At 33.9% G+C, this 26,753-nt stretch overlaps 2 protein-coding genes across 2 annotated transcripts; both read right to left on the bottom strand.

Annotated features, from left to right (window-relative positions):
• Positions 1-24,150: 24,150 nt before the first annotated feature.
• LOC147804330 (uncharacterized) lies at positions 24,151-26,034 on the bottom strand. Its single transcript, XM_087151530.1, has 2 exons — positions 24,891-26,034; positions 24,151-24,791 (listed from the first exon to the last, which is right to left on the bottom strand). The coding sequence occupies exons 1-2, from the start codon at positions 26,032-26,034 to the stop codon at positions 24,151-24,153; spliced, it is 1,785 nt and encodes a 594-aa protein (XP_087007656.1).
• Positions 26,035-26,056: 22 nt separating this feature from the next.
• Positions 26,057-26,551, bottom strand: LOC147804329 (uncharacterized). The gene has a single exon (XM_087151529.1). It carries the CDS (start codon positions 26,549-26,551, stop codon positions 26,057-26,059), a length of 495 nt encoding a protein of 164 aa, XP_087007655.1.
• Between the last annotated feature and the right edge of the window lie 202 nt (positions 26,552-26,753).

Below are 26,753 nucleotides of genomic sequence, written 5' to 3'. Positions count from 1 at the left end.
TAGATACCCAACTAAAGTAATCAAATTCTATAAAAAATCATTGAGTTAATTGTATATTATTGTAAAATAATTTACTAAAAAAATTTCTTTGTTTATTTATATAATTTTTGCCACGTGCAGATCCATTTCGGGCAAATCCGTGGCTAAAATTACGTACAAAACAGGTAATTCGTGTTTCTTTCTCTTTTCTATTTTATTTTTTTCTTAAATAAATGTTAATTTCTTAAAATTATTAATTTTATTTTATTTTATAACCGTCACTGAATAGCCGACCCATTTACGACTACTAATGGTGACCTCCGTAGCCTTGTAATTTTGAACCCAATCCAGAATCTCCTGGATTGAGTATTGGGAGAAATTTTGCCTTCGTGGAGGACTTTTAATGGAGCTAACCCGCATTTGCGTTACATGGAGAGGAAGACCACGAGAACCTCACACGGTTAGCCTGACTGCAAGGGAACTCTAACCCATGATCCGTCTACCATTGAGGATATTTCACGTCAGCACTGTGGTCGGCGCTAGACTGGGATTCGTATAGACTGGGATTCGAACCCGGTTCGCCTCATTTTAAGGCGAACGCGCTATCCCCTGAGCCATCGCAATAAACAAATAAACAAACCGTTCTTACTTTAAATTGCATTTTAAAAACTCGTTCTGTCCCGTAGTGAACTGATCTTAAAGACACGATTTCCAGTAGAACACCGAAGTCAAGCATCACTAGCTGCGTTCAGGAAGCGGGTGGGGGACCACTTGGATCAGCCCGCGTAGGGACCGAGGATGTGCGGTATCGGTCCTCGTTAAACTGTTCTACCGTAAAGTGCTCGACTTCACGAATAGGTCGTCGGGCTACCAAAGCAGGGGAGCCACCCCCTCTGGAGAGGATCAAAATTGCGATGGCATGTGTTCGGATCATCCTCAGGGATGTTTCCCAGACCGACACCAATAGCCTATTGTGCAGCTCTAGTGCGATGTAAATATGGTACCTACCTTTAACTTTCTCTCAAACCTTACCCAATTACATGTGAATCATATTTTGTTGATATGAAAAATGTTAGTGTTTCAGAGTATTAAAATGATAACAGTTACTTTTACATCAACTAGTGTAAAAAAAATAAAAAATAAAAAATCTTGGAGTTTGACAACACCAGGAACTATCCTAGAACCAATAGTTATCTGTGGTTCATTACTTCTCTAATTTGATGTTAAGTGGTTGCACCCATTTTCGGTGTTCAGTGTTGGACGTATCCTTGGGGTCTTGGTGTTGTGAAACGAGCAGCAAGAACCGAAAGTTTTCTGTGGTGTTTCATTACATCACTAATTACTACCATTTTTTGTGTGAAGATACACTGAAATTTTTTACAGTGTGCAAGGCAGTAAAATCATATTATGTACTTCTTTCGCATTAAATGTCTTGACGTTTTATAGTGGCAATCTAATAGTATCGCTAAAATATTTTAATTAATTCTTTTTTTGTTGATGATTTGCTTTGATAACTATTATATTACTTGAATAATTAGTAAGCAGACATTGATTGATATAGGAAGCACTCACTAAACAGTAGGACTTTAGAAAAATACTAAAAATCAGGTAAATTAAGTTGAAATATAAATTGAAGAATAAATTGATTGGAGGAAAAGTGGCAATGTGTATGTTCGCATCGGCGAGTGTTGCCCAATCATCAATCATTTCTAAGGCTAATCATTTCTAATTAATTTCAGAAAGCAAATCGAAAGTTGTTTTGTTGTTGTTATTACTAGTGCTATTTGCTAATACCAGCAAGCCCTCTTGAAATCAAAAGCAGGGAGTGCGTGTCTTATTTTTTCAGTCTATGGCCTAGAATCCGACTTCAGCTACATGTCTCACCCCGTTTTTACAGGGAGGACCCCCTCATGCTCCATTCACCCACCGATTGTATTATTGACCTGAACCAGAGAACGTTCATTATCTGATTAATTAATTTTATTTTATAACAGTCGTTATACAGCCCACCCAATTTTAAGTTTACGTATACCAATCTTCGATTCCGTAGCCTTGCTACTTTGAACCCAATGCAGAAGACAAGGGAACTTCTGGATCAAGTATTGGAAGAAATTTGCCTTTGTGCAGCTCTTTTTCGATGGAAATAACTTGCATTTGCGTTACATGAAGAGGAAAACCTACCACAGTTAGCCTGACGGCAAGGAGACTCGTCTACCACTGAGGATATTTCGCTTCAGCACTGTGGTGGATGCTAGCCGGATACGGATTCGATCGAACAGCCATCGCTGGCATTCGAACCCCGTTCACCTCATTGGAAGGCGAATGCTCTATTCCCCGAGCCTTCGTGGCTCGCATATAAAGACAATTGTGAAAGGCTATGATAGACTAGTTGGTAGGATGTTGGACTTATGTTCGTAAGAACATAAGCCCAACATCCTACCAACCTAGTTCGAGTTCTACCAACCATCTTACCAACCTAGTTCCTACCTAGTTCGAGAGTTAATATACTTTTAAAAACTACGGCTCAATTGTTATTTTTGAGAATTGTAAAAGATAAGAAAAGCAGCAAATGATGGAATGTTTCAACCAGAGAAGGATGGTACCAACTTTTAAACGAACCGTTACATTTTTTAATAAACCACATCTGTTACAATGGAAAACTGCAAAATGGTTTTGATTTCAAACAAGTGTTTCTAACATTTACATTTTAAGCTAAAATCTATCTAAGTATTTTAAAAAGGAATAGTGCTATATTTTCTTCTATAGCAGGGTGCTATTTTCCCTTTTCGACTGGAACGTGTTAACATATTCGGAACGAAAATTCCAAAAAAAAAAAAAAAGAAATAAATAAAAAGAAAAAAAAACGTTATCTTTATAAGCATGCGACTTTCATCACGAAAATAGCTCGAAAAGAATTGAATATATGTGTTGGTGATGAAAGATAAATAGCTAGCTAGGGTCCCTAAGATTACAAAGCGCTTTTCGTAGTTTCCAAGAAAAATATATTAGCGCAATTCAGATCTCAGCTTCTTCGGGCACTTTTTATTCAGGTGTTAAAAATCACACATATTAAAGAGAAAGGTAAGCAATACAGACATCAAGGAAAACGCAGAAACAAGGTCAAATTTAAATATTTGGATTGAAAATTGTACGTTGCTTGGTTATGTTTTGCTAATGTATGTAATCAATTTTAAAGGATTTTAAGGCGTTATTTTCCGGAGCGATTAAGTTATCACGGAGCATTATAATCGTGAAATTTTTCTCTGTTTCGTGAATTCATCTACTGATTTGATAAGTGTTAGTGAAAAACTGCTAAGCCGTTGCGAGTATAATAGTTTAAACATCGAGTTTAATGTGTAAACAAGCCACATTTAAGAAAATAATACCGAAATTACCAATGTTCTACGAACACTCAGTCTTCACACAAAACAACTCTTTTAATATGTTATTTTCATAACTTCTGCAGATTTTTTTTTAAACCGTCGTTGAATAGCCGACCCAGTTTTATGCGTTTAAGACTACTAATGTGCAACTCCGAAGCCTTGTAATTTTGAACCCAATCCAGAAGACAAGGGGAACTCCTGAAATTTGCCTTGGTGGATGACTTTTTGATAATAAGTTATTATTCGTATCGACTGGGCTTATATTATAACCTTCGTTGAAAAGACGACCCAATTTTGGATTTAAGACTATCAATATTCAACTGCGTAACCTTGTCATTCTGAACCTAATCCAGAAGACAAGGGATCTACCTGGATCTAGTATTGGGAGAAATTTGCCTTCGAGGAAGGACTTTTTGATGGAGCTAACCCGCATTTGCTTTACATGGAGAGGAAGACCACGAGAACCTCCCACGGTTATCCTGACGGCAAAGCGACTCTAGCCTATGATCCGTGTACCACTGAGGATATTTCACGTCAGTACTGTGGTTGGTTCAAGCCGGATGCGGAATTCATATCGACCAGCCATCACCGGTATTCGAACTCGGCTTACCTAATTGGAAGGCGAACGCTGTATCTCCTCTACCATCGCGGTTCAATTAATGAACTTTAAACCATTAGATGTTATTTAAAATAATTATTACTGTTTCGTCAATCAACTATGTCCACAGTTTTATTGATTTAGTCACTGAGTTTCACCAAAAGAAAATCGATCATTTTTGGTTCCATAGCTGCTGATTTAGGCTTTAGCTAAGTCTTCTGTGTTGATTCTGAAAATGGCTCAAAATATTACAGAGAAGAGAAGCAGTAGCTTTGTGAAAATAACCAGAATTTGTGATCTAGTTTTTTAATACTTAAAATGTAACTCCCATGCTACATTCGCTGGGCGCATGAAACTCGCAAAAACTAAAAATTATTCATTAATTCTGATAATTTCCATTAGTTGCGAATTTCATTTCATCTATGTTGGAAAAACTACACCAAATAGGCAATTTTTTAAAAATAAGTTTAATAACTTTTAAAATATTTAAGTCATTTGTCTCATGTAAAGCCTACATAATTTATTACGCCAAGATGGTAGAGTTTAAAATTATACCTTTGCCTTACGTGAAAGGCATTAAAACAGTTTTTTTTTTTTTTAAATTTGCGAAAAAGCGTTGAAAAATACTTCGATATTCTTGGTTATGTTTTGATAATGCATGCCATTGGTTTTGAAGTCATCATCTTTAAACGTGATTTAGATTATAAATTATGGAAAAATCATAAAAATGACCATAACTCAAAGAGGTTAAACATAGAAATTAATGAAATCGGTGCACATAATAATGTATAAAATAACATGAAAATTATTAACATAAAACGTATAACATCAGCATAACATGAATATTAGCATGTGTATGAAACGAATAAATCAGAGGTGCCAGTTTAGATTAGAATAAAAAAAGTACCTTTAGTACCTCTAACAGCGATGCAACACATGTGTGATGCTTTAAATTATGTGATCTACCAGTTCCGTTGGAAGTGCGACTCATTGTTTTTGCAAAGAAGTTACAAGCGTGGCAAGGGTCTGAAGAGGAGGATTGAGAGCAGTTACACGTCTTCCTAAAGCATCCCAAGCATGCTCGTTAGGATTCAAGTCCGGTGATCGAGCTGGCCTCTGCAGGCTCTGAATTGTTTGCTCTTGAAGTTAATCATCCGCTATGCGAGCCCTGTGCGGCGTTATGCTTACTAACTTGCTTTGCCATGATAAAAAAATGTTAAGAGCAACGATGTTTAAATCCTGTTTCTAATAATTCAATTGAACATTATATGATTGCCTCTTAAAAATGCCAAATAATGAATATCAAAAAAATATGAAAAGTACTTTTAAAAAAAATTCTACGTCAAAGGGCTACCCTTTGAATTGTTTACGAAGCGAATTGGTTCGCTATAAATTTGAAATAAAGAAAATAATTCACACAAATTTTAAAAGTTTTTCAACACCAAACTTGGATAGGTATTTCACAACAATTTTTAAAATGTTGAGGTGAGGAAGCAAAAAAAATTAATGTAACTTACTGAAATGTGTTTGAAGTTTTCTATTTTAATGTCCTGGCAAAATTTCCTAACCGTAAGAGATTAACTGAAGCAAAATCCAAACCTGCGTAAAATTAGAACTCAGAAAGCATTTTCACTTTTAGTTCTAGATGATTTTAATGGTCGCATAGATTGATGATGATATCTCATATTCAAAACCCTACAGACAAAACACATTAAGTTTAAAAGCGATCGCTTCAAAAAACATTAAAATTTTCTAAAATTTCTGAGACCTACCCTCTGAAAGTATCGGAGAACATAAAAATTATTGATGCAGGGAACAATATATATGTTCCATTTGTTGGTTGGAAAAATCTTGTTTTGTATTTGGTTTTGAAACTTATTCGATCCGTTTTTATAAATTTTAAAACAAAGACACGAAAAAACTATTATCCAGATAGTTGAATCTTTTGAATTTTTTAGTACTTTTGAACAGAAAATTCTCAAATGACTGATTTAAGGTTGGTTGTAATAAAAAAAATATTTCAGTTTTTGCACACTTTTTTTTCCATCAAAAAGAACGTTTTATGCTTGTTAAAGCATCAACTTCTTCGTAATAGTTATGTACAGAGAATATGTCATAATGTGAATCAAAAAAGAAAAAATAGCAACATGAACGCATTGAAAAAGAATCATATGTGCAACTGAATCTGTATTAAATAAATAATTCCAAGAAACTGAAGAGGTAAAATATGACTTGATTAAAAAAAACTTCATTTGCTTCAAAACTTGGAAATAACAGTTGTCATGTTTCATTAAGAAGCTGTGGAAACTTAGCTAATCCAGTAAAATATTTATTCTTCAATGCACAAAATAATGAACAGCGCATCCTCTGGATGGTCTGTTCATTCATTCAGGATAGCATCCTGAATATTCCTGAATAGCATCCTGAAATTTCCTATTGATCTAATGATCGGCTCTTTTAGGATCACGTTTTAGGACTCAATTTTAATGGTTTGAGAAGGTGACGTCAAATGTTCTAATTTACTAAAGCAGGTGATAATTTAGTTACGAAATCAAACACCAAAACAGACTTTCTCGGAATTAACATACTCTTTTTTCGACGCTTAAGCTGTGGAAACTTAGCTAATCCAGTAAAATATTTATTCTTCAATGCACAAAATAATGAACAGCGCATCCTCAGGATGGTCTGTTCATTCATTCAGGATAGCATCCTGAATAACTATTGATCTAATGATCGGCTCTTCACGTTTTAGGACTCAATTTTAATGGTTTGAGAAGGTGACGTCAAATGTTCTGATTTACTAAATTTAGTTACGAAATCAAACACCAAAACATACTTTCTCGGAATTAACATACTCTTTTTTCGACGGATTCGAATTTCTGACTTGCGAAATATAGGGGGTAGCCACAATCTGGGAAATATGGTCCCCATGCACCTTAAATGTTAATTTTACTTTATGTGTATTTCACTATGTATCGAGAACTCTTCAAGCAAATTGGAAAATTTTTTGCACACTATTATAAAATTGGTTCATTCAAAGATAAATTCATACAAAGAAATAAAATTTAGTAAATACATATTTATTATTTTTTTAATATTTTGCTTAATAATAGTCGAAAAATGTTTGCACTATAAGGTATGCAGCTTTTTACATCGTTTTAAAGAATGCAATTTTACAAGGCGAAATACAAAATATCAGTGAAATCGATTGAATAGTTCCTGAGAAATTGAATGTTTTAAAATTTTTTAAGAAAGTCGCATTTTTTGAAAATTCTATTCCTTATGAACTATTGTACCGATTTCACTCAAATAATTGCTATCGTTTCGTGACCTCCTGCCAAAAGCACAAAAGAAACTTTTTTTTTTAGAATTAAAAAAAAAAAAAAACAATGAAAGAAAAACTACTCAAAGGGTAGCCTCGGGCACTGCAAATTTATTTTTTAATTTTGAAGTTCAAAAACCCCTTGGTGTCTTGGCGATTTTAGTTAGGGTGCAGAGATGAGGAAATATCGGTACCTGTTCCAAGTGCCTAGCTTTAAATGATCAAAAGGCCAAATTTAAACTTCGGGTATATATGATCTGATAAAAATCTGTATTTGAAATTATAATCCAATCAAAGGAATGTAAGCGTTATTTTAAAATCCACATGTATGTTGTTACTCACAAAGTTAATTTTGAAACAGAATGTTTTGTTGAGGAAATCAAATCAATTGAAGCATCGCTTTACACGTCACACAAGTAGTGGAAATAATAGAGAAAAATACCGACAAAGAGATTAGAATTCCTGGGGGGTAAATGGTGACGTCAGGAGTGAAATTGATACACTGTTTATCAAATCTCCGATAACGGCTAGTGTGATTTATTTTAATCAACAAAGTGGCAGCCAATCGAAAACACTCAATACCTCGTTAAACTACAAAGATGGTGGAAAAAAAATTGTAAACATCACTCCTGATTGCGTATGCTTTAATGTTTATTTTACTTATATGGCATGTGATACGGGGACTGCTCATAAAATAAATGCATGTGAGTTTTAAAGGTAGTGACCTATACCATTTCAGCTCCAAACGACCTAACCATAACTAAAATTTTAACAGAGAATGAAAGAATATAAAAGTGCGATACAGTAGGTAAAATAATAAAAAAAACAATTTGTTGTTTAAAAAAAGGCATAACAAATAAAGCTATTAATGTACTTGGAAATGTGAAAACTTAATTTGTTTCAAAAATTTTGAAGCTAGAAAAAAACCACATATTTCAAACGCACGATAATAGGCTCCCATTCTCAAGACTCACGAGACGTCGTGATTGAGAAAAACATAGCAAATCAAAAAAATTTCTCTCTCACGTCTGGTCTAGGTTCAAATTTCAAAAATGGCTGATCGGACTAAATTTTACTCACACCGATCACAATCCTGACGTAAAATATCCTCAATGGTAGATGGATCATGAATTAAAATCCCCTTGTCGTAGGCCTCTCCGTGTAACCCAAATGAGGGTCAGTTTCATCAAAAAAGTCCTCCACGAAGGCTAATTTGTCCCAATGTCTAATTCGGGAGCGTCCTCAATGTACCTATTTGTACCTAGTACCTATTTTTTTCTCGCTAAATGTAAAGCCATTGCTTAAAGAGTGCCCGAAAAATATGGAAATGGCCACATATCTCGAGAGTTACACTTCTGGTAATAATTAAAAAAGTCTCAAGTGAAATATTTTCAAATAATATATTCAATTATATAAAACTTGACCCTTAATCTCCTGAGGGAGGGTTGAGCCTTAACCACCACGCGATACTTTTTAAATCTTAAATAAGAAACACCTATTTTTTATTTCAGATTTGTAATCTCTGAAAAAAAAAAGGTCAAATCGACCTATAGGCTCTTGTATATAGGTTCAGTTCCCTTTTAAGAAAAAAAGCTAATTAAAGCTATCTTTAAAAAAAAATTTTTAATCCTTTTAGGATGAAAGGTTTGAAACTGAAATATTTTTGCTTTATTGAAAAAAGGTTTTTAGTAAAATGAAAACACAATAAAAAGAAAATTCGGTATGCTTTCTGGGATAGAGCCCAGGACGAGAACTCGAAGCGTTATCATTCATTCACAGGTCTTTTAGAATTAATAAAAATATGGTTTGAAAAATGATCTGATTAATCAGACTCGTTCAAGAAATAAATATATTTTCCCTTCAAATAAGATAACCCGATTTCTTTAAATTTTCTTTTCATGTGTGAACTTTTTAAGTGTAAACTTATCCTTTTTTTTATGTAATGATTGCTAATATTATTATTCTGGAATCGAGGCAATGACCTAGAAGAACAGGAAGACAAGGACGTATTTTCAGTACAAACGTCCTTGCCTCTTTCAAAGGACAACAGATAACTTTTTATTGCAACATCCAATAAAAAAGAAAACAAGGCATCGAGATTAAAAATGAAGCTAATTTATTTATTTCCGGGAATTAATAAGAAACGGAGGTTCATATAGTGTTGAATTTTGATTATATAATGCTCGAAAATATAATTTTAAAAAGAAATAATACAATGATGCAAATAATTTTAAATTCTAATTTCACCTGCATTTTATACATAAATTTATGAATTGAATACAGTTCATCACAAGTTTAAAAGGACCCCTTATCGCAGGAGAAACTTTTCATGGGTAATATCATTTTATCTTTATTGATATCTTAATTTTAAACTTTAGAGAAAAAATATTTCGGGTAGCCTAGAGCTGCGGTTTGCTATCGTATTTTACTTTTTTATCAATTTCTTTTTTTAAACTGTTGATTTATGATTCTAAGTATTTGTTGACATTTTGTTTTCACTTTGTGACCCTACTTTCGTTTCAGTTACCAAAAGCAGCGAAAATTCGAAATATTTTATTAATAGCTATCAAAATTATATACTTCTATTACTGCTTCCATTAATAGCTATTAAAATCGTTTCTTGAGCTAACGAAATCGTTTACTGAGTAAACGATTCGACAAGTAACAAACATTTGCAAACGATTTGATAAACATCAAAATTTCGAAATTGTTTTTTAAGCAAACGATTCAATAAACAGCAAACATTTGAAATCATTTTCTGAGCTAAAACTTTTATAAATAGCTAAAACTAAATCGTTTCTTGAGTGAACGAAATCGTTTTCTGAGCAGACGATTCTACAAAGCAAAAATTGAAAAATGTTTTCTGAGAAAAAGGTTCTATAAATTGCGAACATTCAAAATCGTTTTCTGAGTAAACGATTATTTCTATAAATTGCAAAATTTTAAAATAATTTTCTGATTTTTAAATAGTGTTTTTGAAAAGATAAACAAATAAGTAAATAAATAAATAAAATCTATCATGATATTCGAATTTTTTTTCTCTGTTGTTTGTAGATTTAAAAAAAAGATGGCTAATTTGGACGAATTTTTTTTAGGGAAGTTGGGATGAAAAAGTTTTTGATGTAGAATTCCTCATAAAAACACTACTTAAAAAAAAGTTGTGGATTAATATTGAATAAGAAATGATTTTCTTGCTTTGAGAAGTTTCATCTTGTAAACAAAGACATAATTAGAGTAAAAAATAAGAATAAAAACATAGAACAATTAAGCAAGTACAATTGCAAAACTACTTCAAATATTTACAGTTACCCTATCAATTTGATGCATTTTTTTTTTAGTTAATTAATGCCATGATATTTCTTCTGGAAATTATCAGACCATTTTGTCTGTTATTATAGCCTTCTCAAAGTATAGCTTCCGGTTAAATAATAAATAATATTCCATCAAATACACATCCATTTGCTTAATGGTAAATGTATCGCTCAAATGATCTCGATATGGAGATTTATGTAACACGGTCCGATTTAATGATACGAAGCAGAAGCGATTGTCGCATTATCGTTGCCATAAAAAGGCAAAAGGGCAAAAGATAGGCAACTCTTTTTATGATCTGTAAATGGTTGCGAATATCCTGTGTTCTGGGTGGTATTTTCTTCAAATCTTTTTTTTTCTTTCCTTTCCTACTTTTATTAGCTTATCCTATCACGAGAGAAAGACCTATCTGGGGTGACCCACTTGGTGGTATTTCATTTCAATTTTTAGTTGAAATAATGTGTTTTTACGGACGACTAGACCTACTTTGTTATAGGGGCATAAAAATATGTCATAATTAGGTAACTGATTGCACTCAGTCAATTTCGTTTAGTTTCAGTTTTTAGTTGAAATATGGTTTTACAGCCTACTGAATGCATAAAACAATAATTAGGCAGATGATTGCGCTCAGTCAATTTCATTTAATTTCAGTTTTTAGTTGAAATGTGCTTTTTTACAGCCGGCTTCAATTTAATTTCGGATTTCAGGTGAAGTTGCGTGTTTTAACGAAAGACTTAAAAAATGTCATAATGCCATAGTAGGTTGTATTCGCTCAAATTAATTGAATTTTAATTTTTAATCGAAACTATGTGTCCTTAAATAAAAATATGCTTTGTTACTAGGTTATTATATGGGTTAAAAGCCTTAATTTAATGGCTGATTACTTTCAGTCAATTTAATTTCAGGTTTATGGTGAAATGTGGTTTTACAGTTGACAATACATAGTTTGCTATGAGGACAAGCGTGTTATAATTAGGTAGCTGATCACGCGTTTAAATTTAGATACAAATTAATTTTCAGTTGAAATATATTTTATTGAAAACTAGACCTCAATTTGTTAGAATCAAAAATATGTCATAATTAGGTAACTGTTGACGCACAATAAATTTTATTTATTTTCAGCTTTTAGCTGACGTGCTTTTTTTATCTATTTTTTTTTCATCTGACAAAACGTACTTAATAACTTCATAATTAGATGGTTGATAGCAAATTTAATTTCACTTTTTATTTGAAAAGTTGTTTTACGAGTGACTAAACGTTGTTTGTTATGCCATAAATAGATGGTTGATTGAGCGCATTCAATTTAAGTTGATTCCAGCTATTTTTTAGTTGAAATGTGTTTTTACAGTCGACCAAAAGTAGTTTGTTCTGGGTACAAAAACACGCTTTAATTAGATTGACTGATTGCACGCATTCAGTATATTTTGATTTCAATTTTTATTTGAAACAACGTGTTTTTAAGGATTATAATTATTTTGTTACAGGGAACAAAAAGTTTTTAATAATTAGATATGTGATTGCACCCGTTCAATTTCGTTTTAATTTTCATTTGAAACTATACGAAAGATTAGGCATAGTTTCTTAGAAAAAAAACTATGCCACGATTAATAGGTTGAGTCCATGCAATTGACTAGATTTTATTCTAACTCTATTTAAAAAAGATTTGTTTTTGCTTAAAACTAGTCATAGTTTGTTGTTGGAAACAAAGGAACAATAAATAACAACAAACAAAGTAACAAGACAAACAACCAAAAATTAGATAACTGATTGCGTGGATTTATTTTAATTTTATTCCTAGTTTAATTAAAAATGTGTTTTTCCGGACTAGACTTAGTTTGTTGTTGGAAAAAAAGCAAAAATTAGATAACTGATTGCACGTATTTATTCAATTTTAATTTCGAATTACATCTCTTAACAGAAGATTAGACGTAATTTGTAATTGGAAACAAATATCTATCATAACTAGATAATTAGATTGGCTTAATGCGAGCAGTTATAAAAGGGTAAACTATATGCCATTAAAAAGTTAAATTAAGGAAACGGGTTGAATAAAAATATGTTTTAAAGTAATGTTAAAAGGATACCTCAGAAACCAAAGTAAATTTTTTTGAAAATTTAATAGGACTTTCTACAGTTTAGTAAGTAAATTAAAATGTTTCTGTAACATTATGAACTTTTGTTGCTTATTTCAAATGTTTTATATATAGAGTGTGCTCTGTTCAGTAATAAAGTTAAAACATTACATTTATGAGAACTCACAAGAAGTCTACTTAATTATTTTCTTGTTTAGAAGACAGTATGAAAAAAACATGAAACAGCACAGTTCGATTACTTGATGAAGCATATAGATCATAGACCTACTATTTCAACTCTATGATATAGATTGTGAGATTGTAAGGTTATAAAAACAGAAACAGAGACTCCTCCTTATCGAAAACTAGTTGGATGAGGATCGACCGACGAATCGGAAAAGGGGGCTAACATTTTAGATCTACTGTTCAGCTCTATCGAGAATTCTTCCAGACATCAGAATCGCGTGGTGGGGGTTACTGTGGTAACTAAGATAAGTCACTCAAAAAAGGGATATGAAGTTACCCACTAAGTTTAGATTGGAAATCACATGTCATTTCTCTAAGTTATCAGAAATGGTTTCAGTCGTATCCAGGGCAGCAGACATCCCCAGGCTTTTAGTCGAGAGGAGTGGACAGTATCTTGAACTCGACTCTCAACGAATCTCGGGGACCTTTTCCAGGGTTTGGTGAAGGCTCGCCAGTGACCGGGACATAATGGGTGTTACCATTTGTGATGCGTCTGTACATTTCTTGTACATGATTTTACAAGAACAGAAATTTTATATTCTCTTTAACTCTAGTCTCGTTACTTTCTTTGCCAGCACTTCTTTTGACTTTCTTGGGTCTGCGTTTTGACGTTTTCACACCCACTTTTCTCTTTAATGATACGTTAGATTTCGATAACATTTTAGCCCCTCCTCCTCTCAAATAATAATTTGTGAGATCTACAAGGTATGAAAATGATTCAGAAATGATATTGAGTTTTTAAATATGTTTTATTTGAATATAATTGCAATTCAATAGAGCCTTCTTTGAAATATTTCCCTTGGGAAACTATACAACGTTGGTGACAATTTTTTTTTCTATCCTCGCAGCAGTACAAGATCTGGATCAGCCATCATCAGGTCAGTTAGAATCTTTTAAATGTTTTTCAGTGTCCAAAAAAAGAGAAGAGAACAAGATGAATAACACTAAAGTCCAGTGATTGAAGAGGTTAAGAGGTGCTACTGGAATGCGTTTATGATTAGCCTGAAGCACATTTATCGATATTGCTGTGTGGCAAGGCACATCGTTCTCGTTGTTTGGTCCCACCTACGATCCAATTCATTTTTCAAAATCTGATGATGTCATACCCTTTCAATTATTCCCGGATCATTCCAACCGTCAATAAGTGATCTAAAAACTAAAGATCCAGGACTTTTTCAATATCGCTATCGCTTCTTGCAGATGAAGTCCTTTGGCTGCATGATTCATCTTCTCTCGACTCTCCTCCCTCTGAAAAATCCCACCAGCCACCGAAAAACCTAGGCGAAGCACTGTTTCTATCGGCCTGCTTTAACTTTGCAAAAGTTTTAGTATTCTGTTTCAAAATCTGATAGCACACCGTTGCGCTCCATTAATGTCAGTCATTTTTCGAACGCACTACAAAAACCAATTTTACAAGAGAGATGTTTTCGGATAACCACATTAATCTACCGACTTGACACTTGTGCTCAACGTGTATGAGAGGTTCACCAACCACCCCTCCAAGTTGGGTGGAAATCAGGATTGCTATATCGAATGTTACATTCCCAGTTTCGTTACCTAAGATTGTTTTTCGAACAATCCGTCGTAATATAAAATGATACTTTTTGGGGGAATAATATGCTATTTTTGTAACTGCTGTGAGTTTGCAACTGTTACTCAGGACTGATAGGTCAAGTTTAGCCTATGTAAAGACAGCGCTGTCACCGCATACTTTGAAAACGGTGCAAAACGTCAATGTGGAGAACAGCCCAAGTTCTGTGAAAATGAAAAGCGTTTGTGGTCTAATTAAAAGCTTACTCCAATGAGACATTACCTGGGCTTATAAAAGTTTGCAAAAAATGATAATACGGTAGTGATTTTGATAATTTTCATCTGGGTGAAAAAATGTCGCCAAATTGGCGATTAAGAAAGTTTAATAACTCTTAAAATGTTCAAGTTATTTGTTTGTTCTAAAGACCATATAATTCTTCGTCGCAAGAGTTTAAAATAATCGCATTGCTTTAAGTGAAAGGCACTTAAACTATGGCTTTTTAATTTACTTTGGCGACAGAGCTGCGAAAAATAGCATTAACAAGATTTTTCGAAGCTCTTTCGCCAAGGAAAATAAAGAAGCCGCAGTTTAAGTGTCTTGAAGCAAAATTACAAAATTAAACTGTATATGCCATCCTGTTTGTAAAGAATTATCTGCGCTTTAGAACGGGCTAACAACTAAAATATTTTGAAAGTTATTAAGCTTTTTTAAAAATCGTCAATTATGCGACATTTTTCGAGGCCGATGAAAATTATCGAAATCACTGTCTTGCTCACCCTTTTTTTTCTCTTGCAAATTTTTATGAGCCTAGATAATGCAGCAGTGGAGTAAGTTTTTAAATATTAAAAAATTAGACTTCAAACACTTTTCATTTTCTGAAAACTGTGGCTTTTCTTCATTTTGCGTCATTACCGGAATAAGCATAAAGGGTGCTGGCTAAAGATTGACTAAACTTGAACAAATAGTCATGACTAACTGTTGCAAACTCACATCAGTTATGAAAATAGAATATTATTCGCAAAAATGCATAATTTCATGCGACCACAACACCTTCGAAAAACAGCCATAACTAGGGCTGCGGTACTCCAGTTGACAATTGAACTCCGGTTCAGATAGGGCTGTTATTGAACCATGACTCCGCTAAGACCCAGCGAGTACATGCGATGTACGTGCCCGTAAAATCTGTGGAATCAAAATTACCTGCGATTTGTCGCTGAGCAGTACCATGGGTGCTGTAATCTGTAGAAAATTGCCTTCGCCTTTAGATCTATGTTTAAAGTGAGGAGGTGGCCTCACGAATGAGTGGTGCTGCCATCTATCCGTGGGGGTTTTGAGACGTGGGGGGGTGCTAAGCTCAAAGGAGCTCATTTCCCTCCTTCGGCGCTTTCTTGTCAAACTAAAGGCCCATCTTCCTGTCCTAAACTGCTAAAAGGTCAATGATTGGCGAGCTTGGCTCGATCAAGTGTCATTGGAAACCACAAAATCGCATTTAACTTCTTTTGATCAGGATTTTAAAAATAAGCATTAAGGGTGGTGAATGCGTAACACCCTCGTATTGTACATTCTGCGAACACATGTGTTGTATGTGTCTGTTTTTGCATCGTGCATAGGTAATTAAAGTTCGGTTAATAAGTAGTTTTAATTTTTGTACAAAATTAAAATTTTTTAACATTGTATCACTTGCTTAGAAACAATTTTTCTAATTTCTCTATGTCATAAAAAAAGTCATGCTTATCTGTTCGTGTCTCATTTTTCAAGTGACCATAAAAAATGACTCTTTTTTTTCTTTTCTTTTTCAGCAAGAAGAAAATCTAACAGGGACACATTAATTTCCTTTTAATCCGTAACAACTTAATCCCTAGTTGAAAGACGAGGCACACTGGGTGGTTTTTAATCTTCCAATTTAGAAGTCTGTCTTACTCCTACCCCCCTATTTCATCCGTCGGACGTAAAGGCGCTAAAAATATTTATGCTCTCTAAAGAACTAAAAGAAAGAAAAAATAATTTTCCTCCTCATTCTAGGTGCCGACTTCTTACAGCAAAGGTGTCATAACATGCTACAAAAGTCGTGGATTTGGAAAATAAATAGGAATTACTGCCCCATGGTGCAGACGGCGTTTGGAGAAGTTAAACGTGATAATTATATGCGGCAACCTACCGATTCAAACAGATTCATAATGTGATTTTGAAAAGTGGGAAATCTGCTGATTTCGTTCTTTTCTTTCGTGAGTTTATGATGGAAAACCGTGAAGTTTCTAATTTTTTTTCGTGGTTATACTTTCTCTGAAAAGAACTGTTTGAAGAAAAATATTTGATTTATATTACTTTCGTAACTTAACGAACATTGTTTGCTGTGTATGACACTATCTAGTGAAAAAAAAATTTGTGGGGGATGAAAAAAAAAAGGGATAAGTGTCACAGAACAATGAAATTCCTTCGAATATTTCTCGATGAGCGCGGAATTTTCTGACATTGAAATAAAAAAACAAACATATTTTTTATTCATATAGCACGTATGAAGAATATAATCTTTCGTTCAATCATTTGTTTAAGTCAACTCATTTAATGATTAATATTTTTTCATTGCTTATTTATTTATTTCTTCATAGTTCGATTTACTTATTCCCGTTATACTGTATTTACTTATTCGATTCCGCTGTTACTTCATTTACATGTTTCAGCGTTACTGCTTTTACTTATTTCCTCATTGCTTCATTTATATGTTATCACATATCTGCATTTACTTATTCTCTCATTTCTTGATTTATTTTTTCCCTCATAGCTTCATTTAGTTATGTTCTGATTGCTTGATTTACATGTTCTCTCATTGCTTTTACTTATTACCTTATTGCTTCTTTTACTTATACGACATCGCTGCTTTTACTTATCTCTTCTTTGCTTCATTTACCTGTCCCCTTATTGCTTTTACTTATTACCTCATTGCTTCATTTATATGTTATCACATTTCTGCATTTACTTATTCTCTCATTTCTTGATTTACTTTTTCTCTCATAGTTTTTACTTATTGCTCCATTTACTTATTCCACATTGCTGCATTTACTTTTTCCCTCATAGCTTCATTTAGTTATGTTCTGATTGCTTGATTTACATGTTCTCTCATTGCTTTTACTTATTACCTTATTGCTTCTTTTACTTATACGACATCGCTGCTTTTACTTATCTCTTCTTTGCTTCATTTACCTGTCCCCTTATTGCTTTTACTTATTACCTCATTGCTCCATTTACTTATCCCACATTGCTGCATTTACTTATTTCCTTATAGTTTCTTTTTCTTCTTCCCTCTTTGCTTCATATAATGTTCTCTCATTGCTTTTACTTATTACCTAATTGTTTCGTTTTTTTACCACATTGCTGCATTTACTTATTCCCTTATAGTTTCATTTACTTATTCCCTCATCGCAGCATTTACTTATTCCCTCATACTTCTTTTACTTATTCCCTCATTGCTTCCTTTACATGTTCCATCATTGCTTTTAATTATTACCTTATAGCTTCATTTATTTATCCCACATTGCTGTATTTACTTATCTCCTCCTTACTACATTTACTTTAATGCCTTATTTATTTATCCTACTTATTTATCCTTATTTATTTGTCTGTGAAAATGCCGAAACAACAGCTAGGGGAAAGCCAAGAGACCAGGGTGTAAGTAAAATATGCAATAAACTAGTATCGATTCATATTTAAGCGTTGTATCTCTACTTTTCGGACAAGTTTCATCCCAAATAATTTTTTAAGTAATACAAATTTTCGTCCCAGGTTTGGCTATTATTTATTTGAGGAAATTAATTTTTATGTACGGACTTCAATACTTCTTGGAAATTACTTTTTTAATAAATAATTCATAAAAATTTTCCTACACAGAATTGTAAATTTTAGTGTTTAGTGACATAACAATTTAAAGTCATTTAACGCGAACTCGTAAAATGTATAAGAAGCCAGAGAAAAATATTAGAAAACGAAAACAAAACAACCCCAGTAAAAAAAAAATTAGGTAAAATTGGGGGTAGTAGTTCGTCATTAAAACAATTTAAATTCAATCGATGAGCATCACGATATAAGTATCGTAAAAATGGGCTATCTTAAAATTTAAAAAAATTTACCTATATACAAAAATCGAAATTTGGGAATTTGGAGACACAATAGTTACTGAATTAACGGATCTTATCCTAGAAAGAACGACATAAATCTGATGATGGATAATATTTGATTTAGTTAAGTCAAGACAAATTTAATCAAAAGTTCATCTTTTCTGTGAGTTTTATTGTTAGTCATTGAAAAGACAATAATTTATTTTATTGGAAATCATTTACGCTTAAATTTGAAATATCTATTAGATGTTTTCTTTTTATTCTTATGCCTGCACACTTGCTTTAATGTGCAATCATTTTAATTTTCCATCCGTCTCTTCGTTGCCAATACAAAAAAAGGAATTTTATTGGTTTTGTGACTACGTGCCCATAAACATTTTGTATGTATAATAGGGCCACGATAACCTGGTTGGTAGAATGTTGGGCCGATGTCCAAGAGGTAGCGAATTGGATCACTGCGAACCGAATAGTCCCCGTGTAGTAAATGATGACTGGTGCACGCTAAATCTGTCGGATCACAAAGTCCTCCATACCTCTGGAGGTACTGAATGGGTAATTGATCGTTCTCTGGCTCTGGTCAAAATTTCGAGCTGTGGATGGATGAATGAATGTATAATTGGGTCCGCCCTTTAAACGGACTGTGACGTGTGTGAGGCTGAAGTATTGTTGGACATAGTTGGCGCCACTTAAAAACTGGAAACACATCCTCTGCCTTAAATTCGCTTGGTATCACCAAGCAAGGTTGCTGGTATTGGCAAGTGGCATTAGAAACAACAATAAGTATAATAGGATTGTTTTATAATCGAATCGTTAGTATTTTTTATTTTAAGAAGCGGATCATCCAATGAAATTTCAACTTAATCGGATCTGAATATAATCTTAAATATTTATTTTATATGACATTGTGTATTATAAGTACTATTATGTAAAACATTATTTGCAAAAAAGACAGATGAAATTCAGGGTGAAAAAAAAAATCCCAATTCATCCTGATTTGCAAATGAACAAAAATGCCAAAATGACGCAATCTGCTGATATCAGTAACATTCTTAGCAGGTGGTTATCGCTTAAAATAAGCTTATCTTTCTCTTTCTCTCTCTTTATAAATATTTAAGATAAATGTAATTTAAAGATATGAAACTGCATTTTTTGAATATTTTTTGGGAGATTTCCGATGGAATAAAAAATTTCCGCCTCTATAGAAAATGATGTAAGTCCGGGAAAGATCTTATTTTCATCATGAATTACCTTTTGTGTCTGCATTACACTGTTTCATTAAAATAGGTTTTTAGGTTATTAGTTGAAATAAACAAAACAAAACAAAAATTATCTATCTAAATGAACCAATTTTGCGTAGTTCCATAAGCCTTTTTTTTTATTTTATTTTATAGATTACTGGAATACAGGATTATTAAAGCCTAACACAATAACATAATGAAAGAGAGAATATAAATAATAATACTACAAGGACTGTTTTGGTCAAATTTTAAATTTCGAGAAAAACGTGTTTAAAACTTTGTAACGCATAAACTTTGTAAGTATATTGGGAAAAGGTCTCTAGTGCGAATTTTCTTTCTTCTTTTTTTTTTTTTTAAATAAGATTAGAATTATATCGCTTAACGTTATTATTATATCGTAAAAAAAAAGAAAAGAAAAGAAACAACTTGGACAACTTTCGATCTAATGATTGGATTTTCATATACACCGAAGAGCCATTACATTATGACCACCCTGCTAATAAAATGTAGGACCACCTTTAGCCCTCAAAACTGCTAGCACCCGTCGTGGCATCGATTCCACAAGGTGCTGATAGGTAGTCAGTCTGAGGTATCTGGTACCAAGCGCTCACCAACTGGTCCTGCAATTCCCTCACATTGCGAGGGGGTAGCGTGGCAGCACGAATTTGGTTTTCCAAGTAGAACTACAAATGCTCCATTGGATTAAGGTCAGGTGAATTTGGGGGCCAAGACATGACTTGAAAGTCACTGGAATGTTCCTCGAGCCAATCCATGACGATTCGACCCTTATGACATGGTGCATTATCCTGTTGGTAAACACCATCCTCCAAAACTGTTGCCACGAATGGGTGAACCTGGTCTGCAACTATGTTTAAGTAGCTTACAGACGTCAGGGACTATTCTATGAGGATTATGAGTCCTAATGTGCCCCATGAAAACATTGTTCCAGGGCAAGAAACCATGAAAACCTGGGCGAGCCCATTGTTATAGATGGAGGGTGGTCATAATGTAATGGCTCTTCGGTGTATGAAGACTATCTTTTAATAGCTCTATTGTTTAACCTTAAATATGCTGAGTAATTAGTGCAGACGGTATATCAAATTAAGAAATTAGACACAAAAAAGTGCTTTCTCTGAATAAACATGCCTTTCTACAATTGGATTGTATTCCTGACTCTCAAAATGTATGGGGAAGCCGCAATCTGGAAAATATGGTCCCAATAGTTTGGTCAAGAAACCTGTCAAAATTCTGGACCCCTTAATTCTACATGTGAAAAATATTTTTCAATAACTATTTAGAATTTTTTTTTATTTATTTACTTATTGAAATCGGGAGAAATAGTTGTAAATTTGCACTTGCATTATTTTTTTCAGTCCTTGAGATTTTTTTCTGTTTCATTCATATAAAAATATTCAAGGTTGCAGCTTTTAAAATTTTTAAATCGCTTAAGGAAGAAAAAATCATCACAGCGTTTTATTAATTTTAAAAAAAATGACTAGAAAAAACGAAAAAATGAAAGAAAGAAAAATTAGAGTAAATACAGAGAAGACAACAGAATAGAAACAAATTTACCAGTTCTGAATGATAAAGCTATTTTAAATAAATTTGCAATTATATTTTTTGTTTAAGTTTGAATTAAATTTTATATCAGAAAAATCAGAGCTAAAGAGATCGGGCAAAAAATCGGGCTAAAGAGAATAGAAGGGCTAGTTCACTCCACTCTTAGAGCTGAAGCTACGATTTCCCTCCTCATGACGTCCACAGATCTCGGAGATCGCAAGCAAAGATATTATGATAACTTTGCATCTTTCTCTTTGTAAAAATAAGTTAGACTTTTTCTGGTTATTAGCTTTCAAACTTTACGTAATTAACACATCATTTCCGTTCATAAACATAGTTTCAAAAAACTTTCTTGGCCATTATATTAAGCAAATACCAGTTCAAACTTATAAAAATGTTTTACTAGTTGGCGAAAATGACACTATAAATACTTTATTTTAAAAAGTTCAGTTTTAACTTTAATTATTCAGAAATCATAAATCGAGCATATATCGAGCATAAATGCTCGATTGAATGAAAGCATATATCGAGACTTTTTTATCTACATATTCTTTTATAACAATAAGTTGAGTTAAATTTAGAATCCCTGATTTTAAAATATGCCATTAATTTGTTCATACTTAATAATTAGGAAACATCAACCTTAAACGCTAATTACTGAAACAAAATAATAATTTAGGCTCATAATGACATTGGAAATTTTACAATTGCTTATAGATATTTAAATTTACGATGATATAATTTATAGATATTTAAATTTAAGAGAATATAATTTTTAAAAAAATCATAAATATTTAGAATAACTACATTAAAAATATGTTATGAAATTAGGAGAATTTCAACTATATGCTATATATTTTATTTATACTTTTTATTTACATTTTAATTTTCTTTGACTTTATCCATTTTTTAATTTTTCTCACCTACCTTTGTTTTTGGAGTAATGAGGCGGTTTCTATTTAGATAATGAATTTTTATAAAAGTTCTTAACGATAGAATAAACGTATTGCTGTTTTATATTAACTGTGTCATTTCGGAATCCACTCTTTACATAGTTGCTCATTTACTTTAGGGAACACTCGGAAAATTATATTTTTTCCTTTTGTTTTTCTATCAGAAATTTTGCAAGTTGCAATCGCGCAAACTGGCATTTCGATAATAGTTTTAAATGTTTGTAAATTCACTGCAAAAACTGAGGAAAGTCATTATGGAAAAAAACAACTGTCTCAGAATATGTCACAAAAAGAAATGTTTCAATATTAGTTAGAGATATTAAGGCCGAACGCTCCGTTCTTGAAGTAAAAGTGCGAACTTTGCGCCAAAGCGACGTCACTAGAGAAAATCGGAGGATTGGCGCGGCGAGAGTTTCTACAAAGGAGTGAACCAGCCCTTCTATTCTCTTTAGCCCTGGCTGTGAGTGGACTCTGTTCGAATGTTTGGAAGGATATAATTTCTTCATTTTAGATGGCTTAGACTCTAGTGAATTAGTTCCTTTTCGATGTTTAGATTGTTGTGAGTTAGTCCCCTTTGAATGTTTGGACTTTTGTGAGTTCAAATTTTTTTTAATGTTTGGACCCTATTCAATGTTTGGACTGTTGTGAGTTTGACCCTTTTGAATGTTTGGACTGTTGTGAATTAAACCTTTTTGAATGTTTGTTCTGTTGTGAGTTACACAAGTTTGAATGTTGAGAGTTTTACCCTTATATTGTGAGTTAGACCCTTTTCAATACTTGGACTGTTGTGAGTAAGCCTTTTCGAATGTTAGGACTTTCGTGAGGTAGGCATTTTTGAATGTTTGTTCTGGTGGGAGTTACTCCCTTTATCAATGTTTAGACCGATACGAGTTAGTTCCTCTTTTATTTTACAATTGTTATGAGTTAGTCTCTTTCCAATGAATCCCTTCTCGATGATTGAATTGTTGTGAGTTTGTTCCTTTTCATTGTCTTTACTCGGGTGAGTTAGACCTTTTTGAAAGTTTGAACGGGTAGGTAGGTGTTGGATTTTGTTGAGAGCAAATCAGACTGAAAGTCACGTAGAACAAACTGAAAACTTAACTTTTATTTACATCCAAAAAGAATATAAAAACAATAAGATGTTGCCAGCACAGGAAACTCAAACTATCTAACTAATCTCGAACTCAAACCTCAACATCCTCCCCACCCTGGTCGACCTCGAGGGGGATGACCAGAGCTACCGGACGGGTTATATTGTGACCATTAACTCTCAGCTCACAGGATCTTATTTTTCCGTCTCGTCCTTCATGCAAGTTCACCACTCTAGCTTTCTTCCACATGTGACGTGGTCGGACATCTTCTTGTAGAAGTACAATATCGCCAATTCGGATGTTAATGATATTGTCCTGATTACGAACTTGATGAAATGACCGCAATTGAAGCAAATATTCCTTAGACCATTTTTTCCAAAAGCAGTCGAGTAAGTCCTGCTGCTGCTTGTAGATTTTTCTTAGCTTTGTGTTGTTATTTGGGCTGGATGGAATGGCCGTTAGTTTTCGTCCTGTCAAGAAATGGCTTGGTGTTAAGGCTGTGGAGCTGTCATCTTTTCCATCTTCGTATACCAAAGGTCGGCTGTTCAGAGCGGCTTCTATTCCAATGAGGGCCGTGGACAGACCTTCCTCGTCAAGAAGTGCTCGTCCGAGTACCTTTCGTAAACATCGCTTGACAACTCCTATTAGGCGTTCCCACCAGCCTCCCCACCAAGCCGCTCGTGGGGCGATAAATTTCCAAGTTATGCCATTTTGGGCATAATATTGCTGAGTTTTAGCTGATGACAGAACATGTCATAGCAGAATCAAGTCCTTATTTGCTGCATGAAAAGTGGTAGCATTGTCTGTATAGATTGTGTGTGGGAGTCCTCTGTGGCCAACAAAACGTTGTAGTGCCAAAAGAAATTTGTCTGTGGTAAGATCCGACACAAGTTCAATGTGTAATGCACGTGTTGTTGCACAAGTAAATAGTGTTATGTAGGCTGTGTCTCTTGATTTCAAACATCGAATATTCACGGGTCCAGCAAAATCAATTCCTGTGGTAGTAAATGGAGCAGAAGGTACAACTCTTTCAGGAGGTAAAGGAGCTTCGATTTGTTTTCCGTATTTCGCTTTGGACAGCTTGCAAGGTAGGCATTTGTGAATAACTTGCTTTATAGCTTGACGTCCTCTTAAAATCCAGAAGGTTGAACGTAACTCGGACAGGATTATACGCACACCTAAGTGGTGGAGTCGTATGTGTGTATGCTGGATCAAAAGGTGGACAAAATAGTGTTTACCATCGAGCAATAAAGGGTGTCGAGTGTCAGCAGAAATGTTTGAAAATTGCAGCCTTCCCCCAAGGCGCAAATAATTATCTTCAAGAAAGGGATTGAAACAGGAAATTTTGGATTTTTTCGGCAGGGGACGTTCAGCTTTTAAGGCATTTATTTCAGCTGAGAAACATTGATTCTGTACAGTTTGTATCCAATAGTTTTTAGCTTTCTCTATTTCATTACAATTCAGTTCATGAGTTATGCGTTGCTGAGTCTTACAGTTGTATACAAAACGTAGAATCCAGGCAGTCACACGAAGAAGTTTCGTGTAAGAACTATAACGAGATATATCTATGATGGGTTTTGTAGTTGCATCGGAGGAGGATTGAAATTTGATTTTTCGTGATTCAGCGTCAACTAAAGGTTGTGTACGTGTAGACAAAACTTTGATAGGCCAAGTTTCTGGATCATGTTTTAGCCATTTCGGGCCGTGCCACCAAGATTCTAAAATCGATAATTGTGATGGAAAGGTACCACGTGTAAGATGATCCGCAGGGTTATCTGTACCGGGACAGTGGCACCATTGTGCTGAAGTAGTGTTTTGAAGAATTTCTGTTGTTCTGTTGCAGACAAATGTTTTCCACTGGTTAGGATTTCCCTTTATCCAACTTAAAGCTACAGTAGAATCGCTCCATAGTATGGCAGTGTGGGAATTCATGTTCGTTTCCCTGCAAAAGTATCGGAGTAGGCGAGCTCCTAGTAGTGCAGCTAACAATTCAAGTCTCGGAAGGGTGACCCTTTTGATTGGGGCTAGTTTATTTCGACTGCAAATGAGATGGATCTCTGTAGAAATATCATCTGCGTGAAGCGTGTACAAGCAAGCACCATATGCACGTTCCGAAGCGTCGCAAAACACATGTATGGTAACGTCGGAATTTTCGGAAAAGCTAATCCATCTTGGGATGCATATTTCATTCAGATAGTGTAATTCATTTATCCACTTGTGCCACTGCTGTGCTACAGATGGAGGTAATAGTTCATCCCACTGAATACCACTGAGCCATGTATCTTGAAATAATATCTTCACAACTACTGTAACTGGAGCAAACAAGCCTAGAGGATCGTAAAACTTTGACATCAACTGCAGTAGTAAGCGTTTTGTTACTGGTTCTTTACATGCTTGAACAATTTTTGTCTGCACATCAATTTGAAAAACATCACTGTTAGTATCCCATTTAACACCCAAGACTTGCGTGATATCCTTAAACGAGACGTTTTCTTGTTTCCACATATCTTTCAAAGTCTTAGAATTTGTAGTCCATTTGTCTAATGGTAGGCTAATAAGTGATGTAAGTTGCTGCAGTTCTTGGCAAAGAATCAGAGCTTCAGTATCCGTAGACGTTCCGGTTACAAAATCATCCATATAGGTGTTATTCTCAATGTGTCTAGTTGCTGTAGGATATGCTTGTTTGTGTTTTGTTAGCCAATTCACGAAGAGAAGCTGCTAATAAAAATGGACTAGAGACGAGTCCAAATGGAAGACGTGTGAATCGATAGGTTACAATTTTATCTTCAGTGCGGAGTCTCCCATCAGGAGTATATGTAGTATTGTACCAAATAAATCGTGTTGCATCTCTGTCTTCTTCTGCTAGAATCAGCTGCAGAAATGCTTGTCGCCCATCACTAGTGATTGCTATTTTAGAAAGTCTAAATCTCAACAGTGTGGCTAAGATATCGGGAAGAAGATTTGGTCCTACTTCAAGAGCGTCGTTCAAAGATGGGTGACCTGGAGAATGTGAAGATGCATCAAAAACTATACGCCACTTAGTTTCTCCATTTGTGATTTTCTTTACTGCATGATGGGGCAAGTAAAATAAACGTTCCTCATTATGTGTTTCTGAAACAACTTCAACGTGTTTTTTATCAATGTAATCTTGCATGTGCTCAATATATTTTACTTTGAAGTCTGAATTTGCATGCATTTTCATTTGCATTTTAAAGATTTAAATCGTTAAATTGCAACTTCATAATTGTTCGACGAAAGTTGAACTTCTGGTTTCCAAGGCAATTTTACAACTCTTCTACCATCGATGATTTCAAAAGATTGATGAAAGTTCGTTAAGAGTTCAGAGTTGTGAGGAC

The sequence above is a fragment of the Parasteatoda tepidariorum genome, chromosome 9 (genome assembly GCF_982258835.1).
Source record: "Parasteatoda tepidariorum strain Cologne lab strain chromosome 9, Ptep-v5.0, whole genome shotgun sequence".
NCBI classification, from domain to species: Eukaryota; Metazoa; Arthropoda; class Arachnida; order Araneae; family Theridiidae; genus Parasteatoda; species Parasteatoda tepidariorum.
Note: the sequence above shows the minus strand (reverse complement) of the source record. Positions and strands in the feature narration are given on the sequence as shown.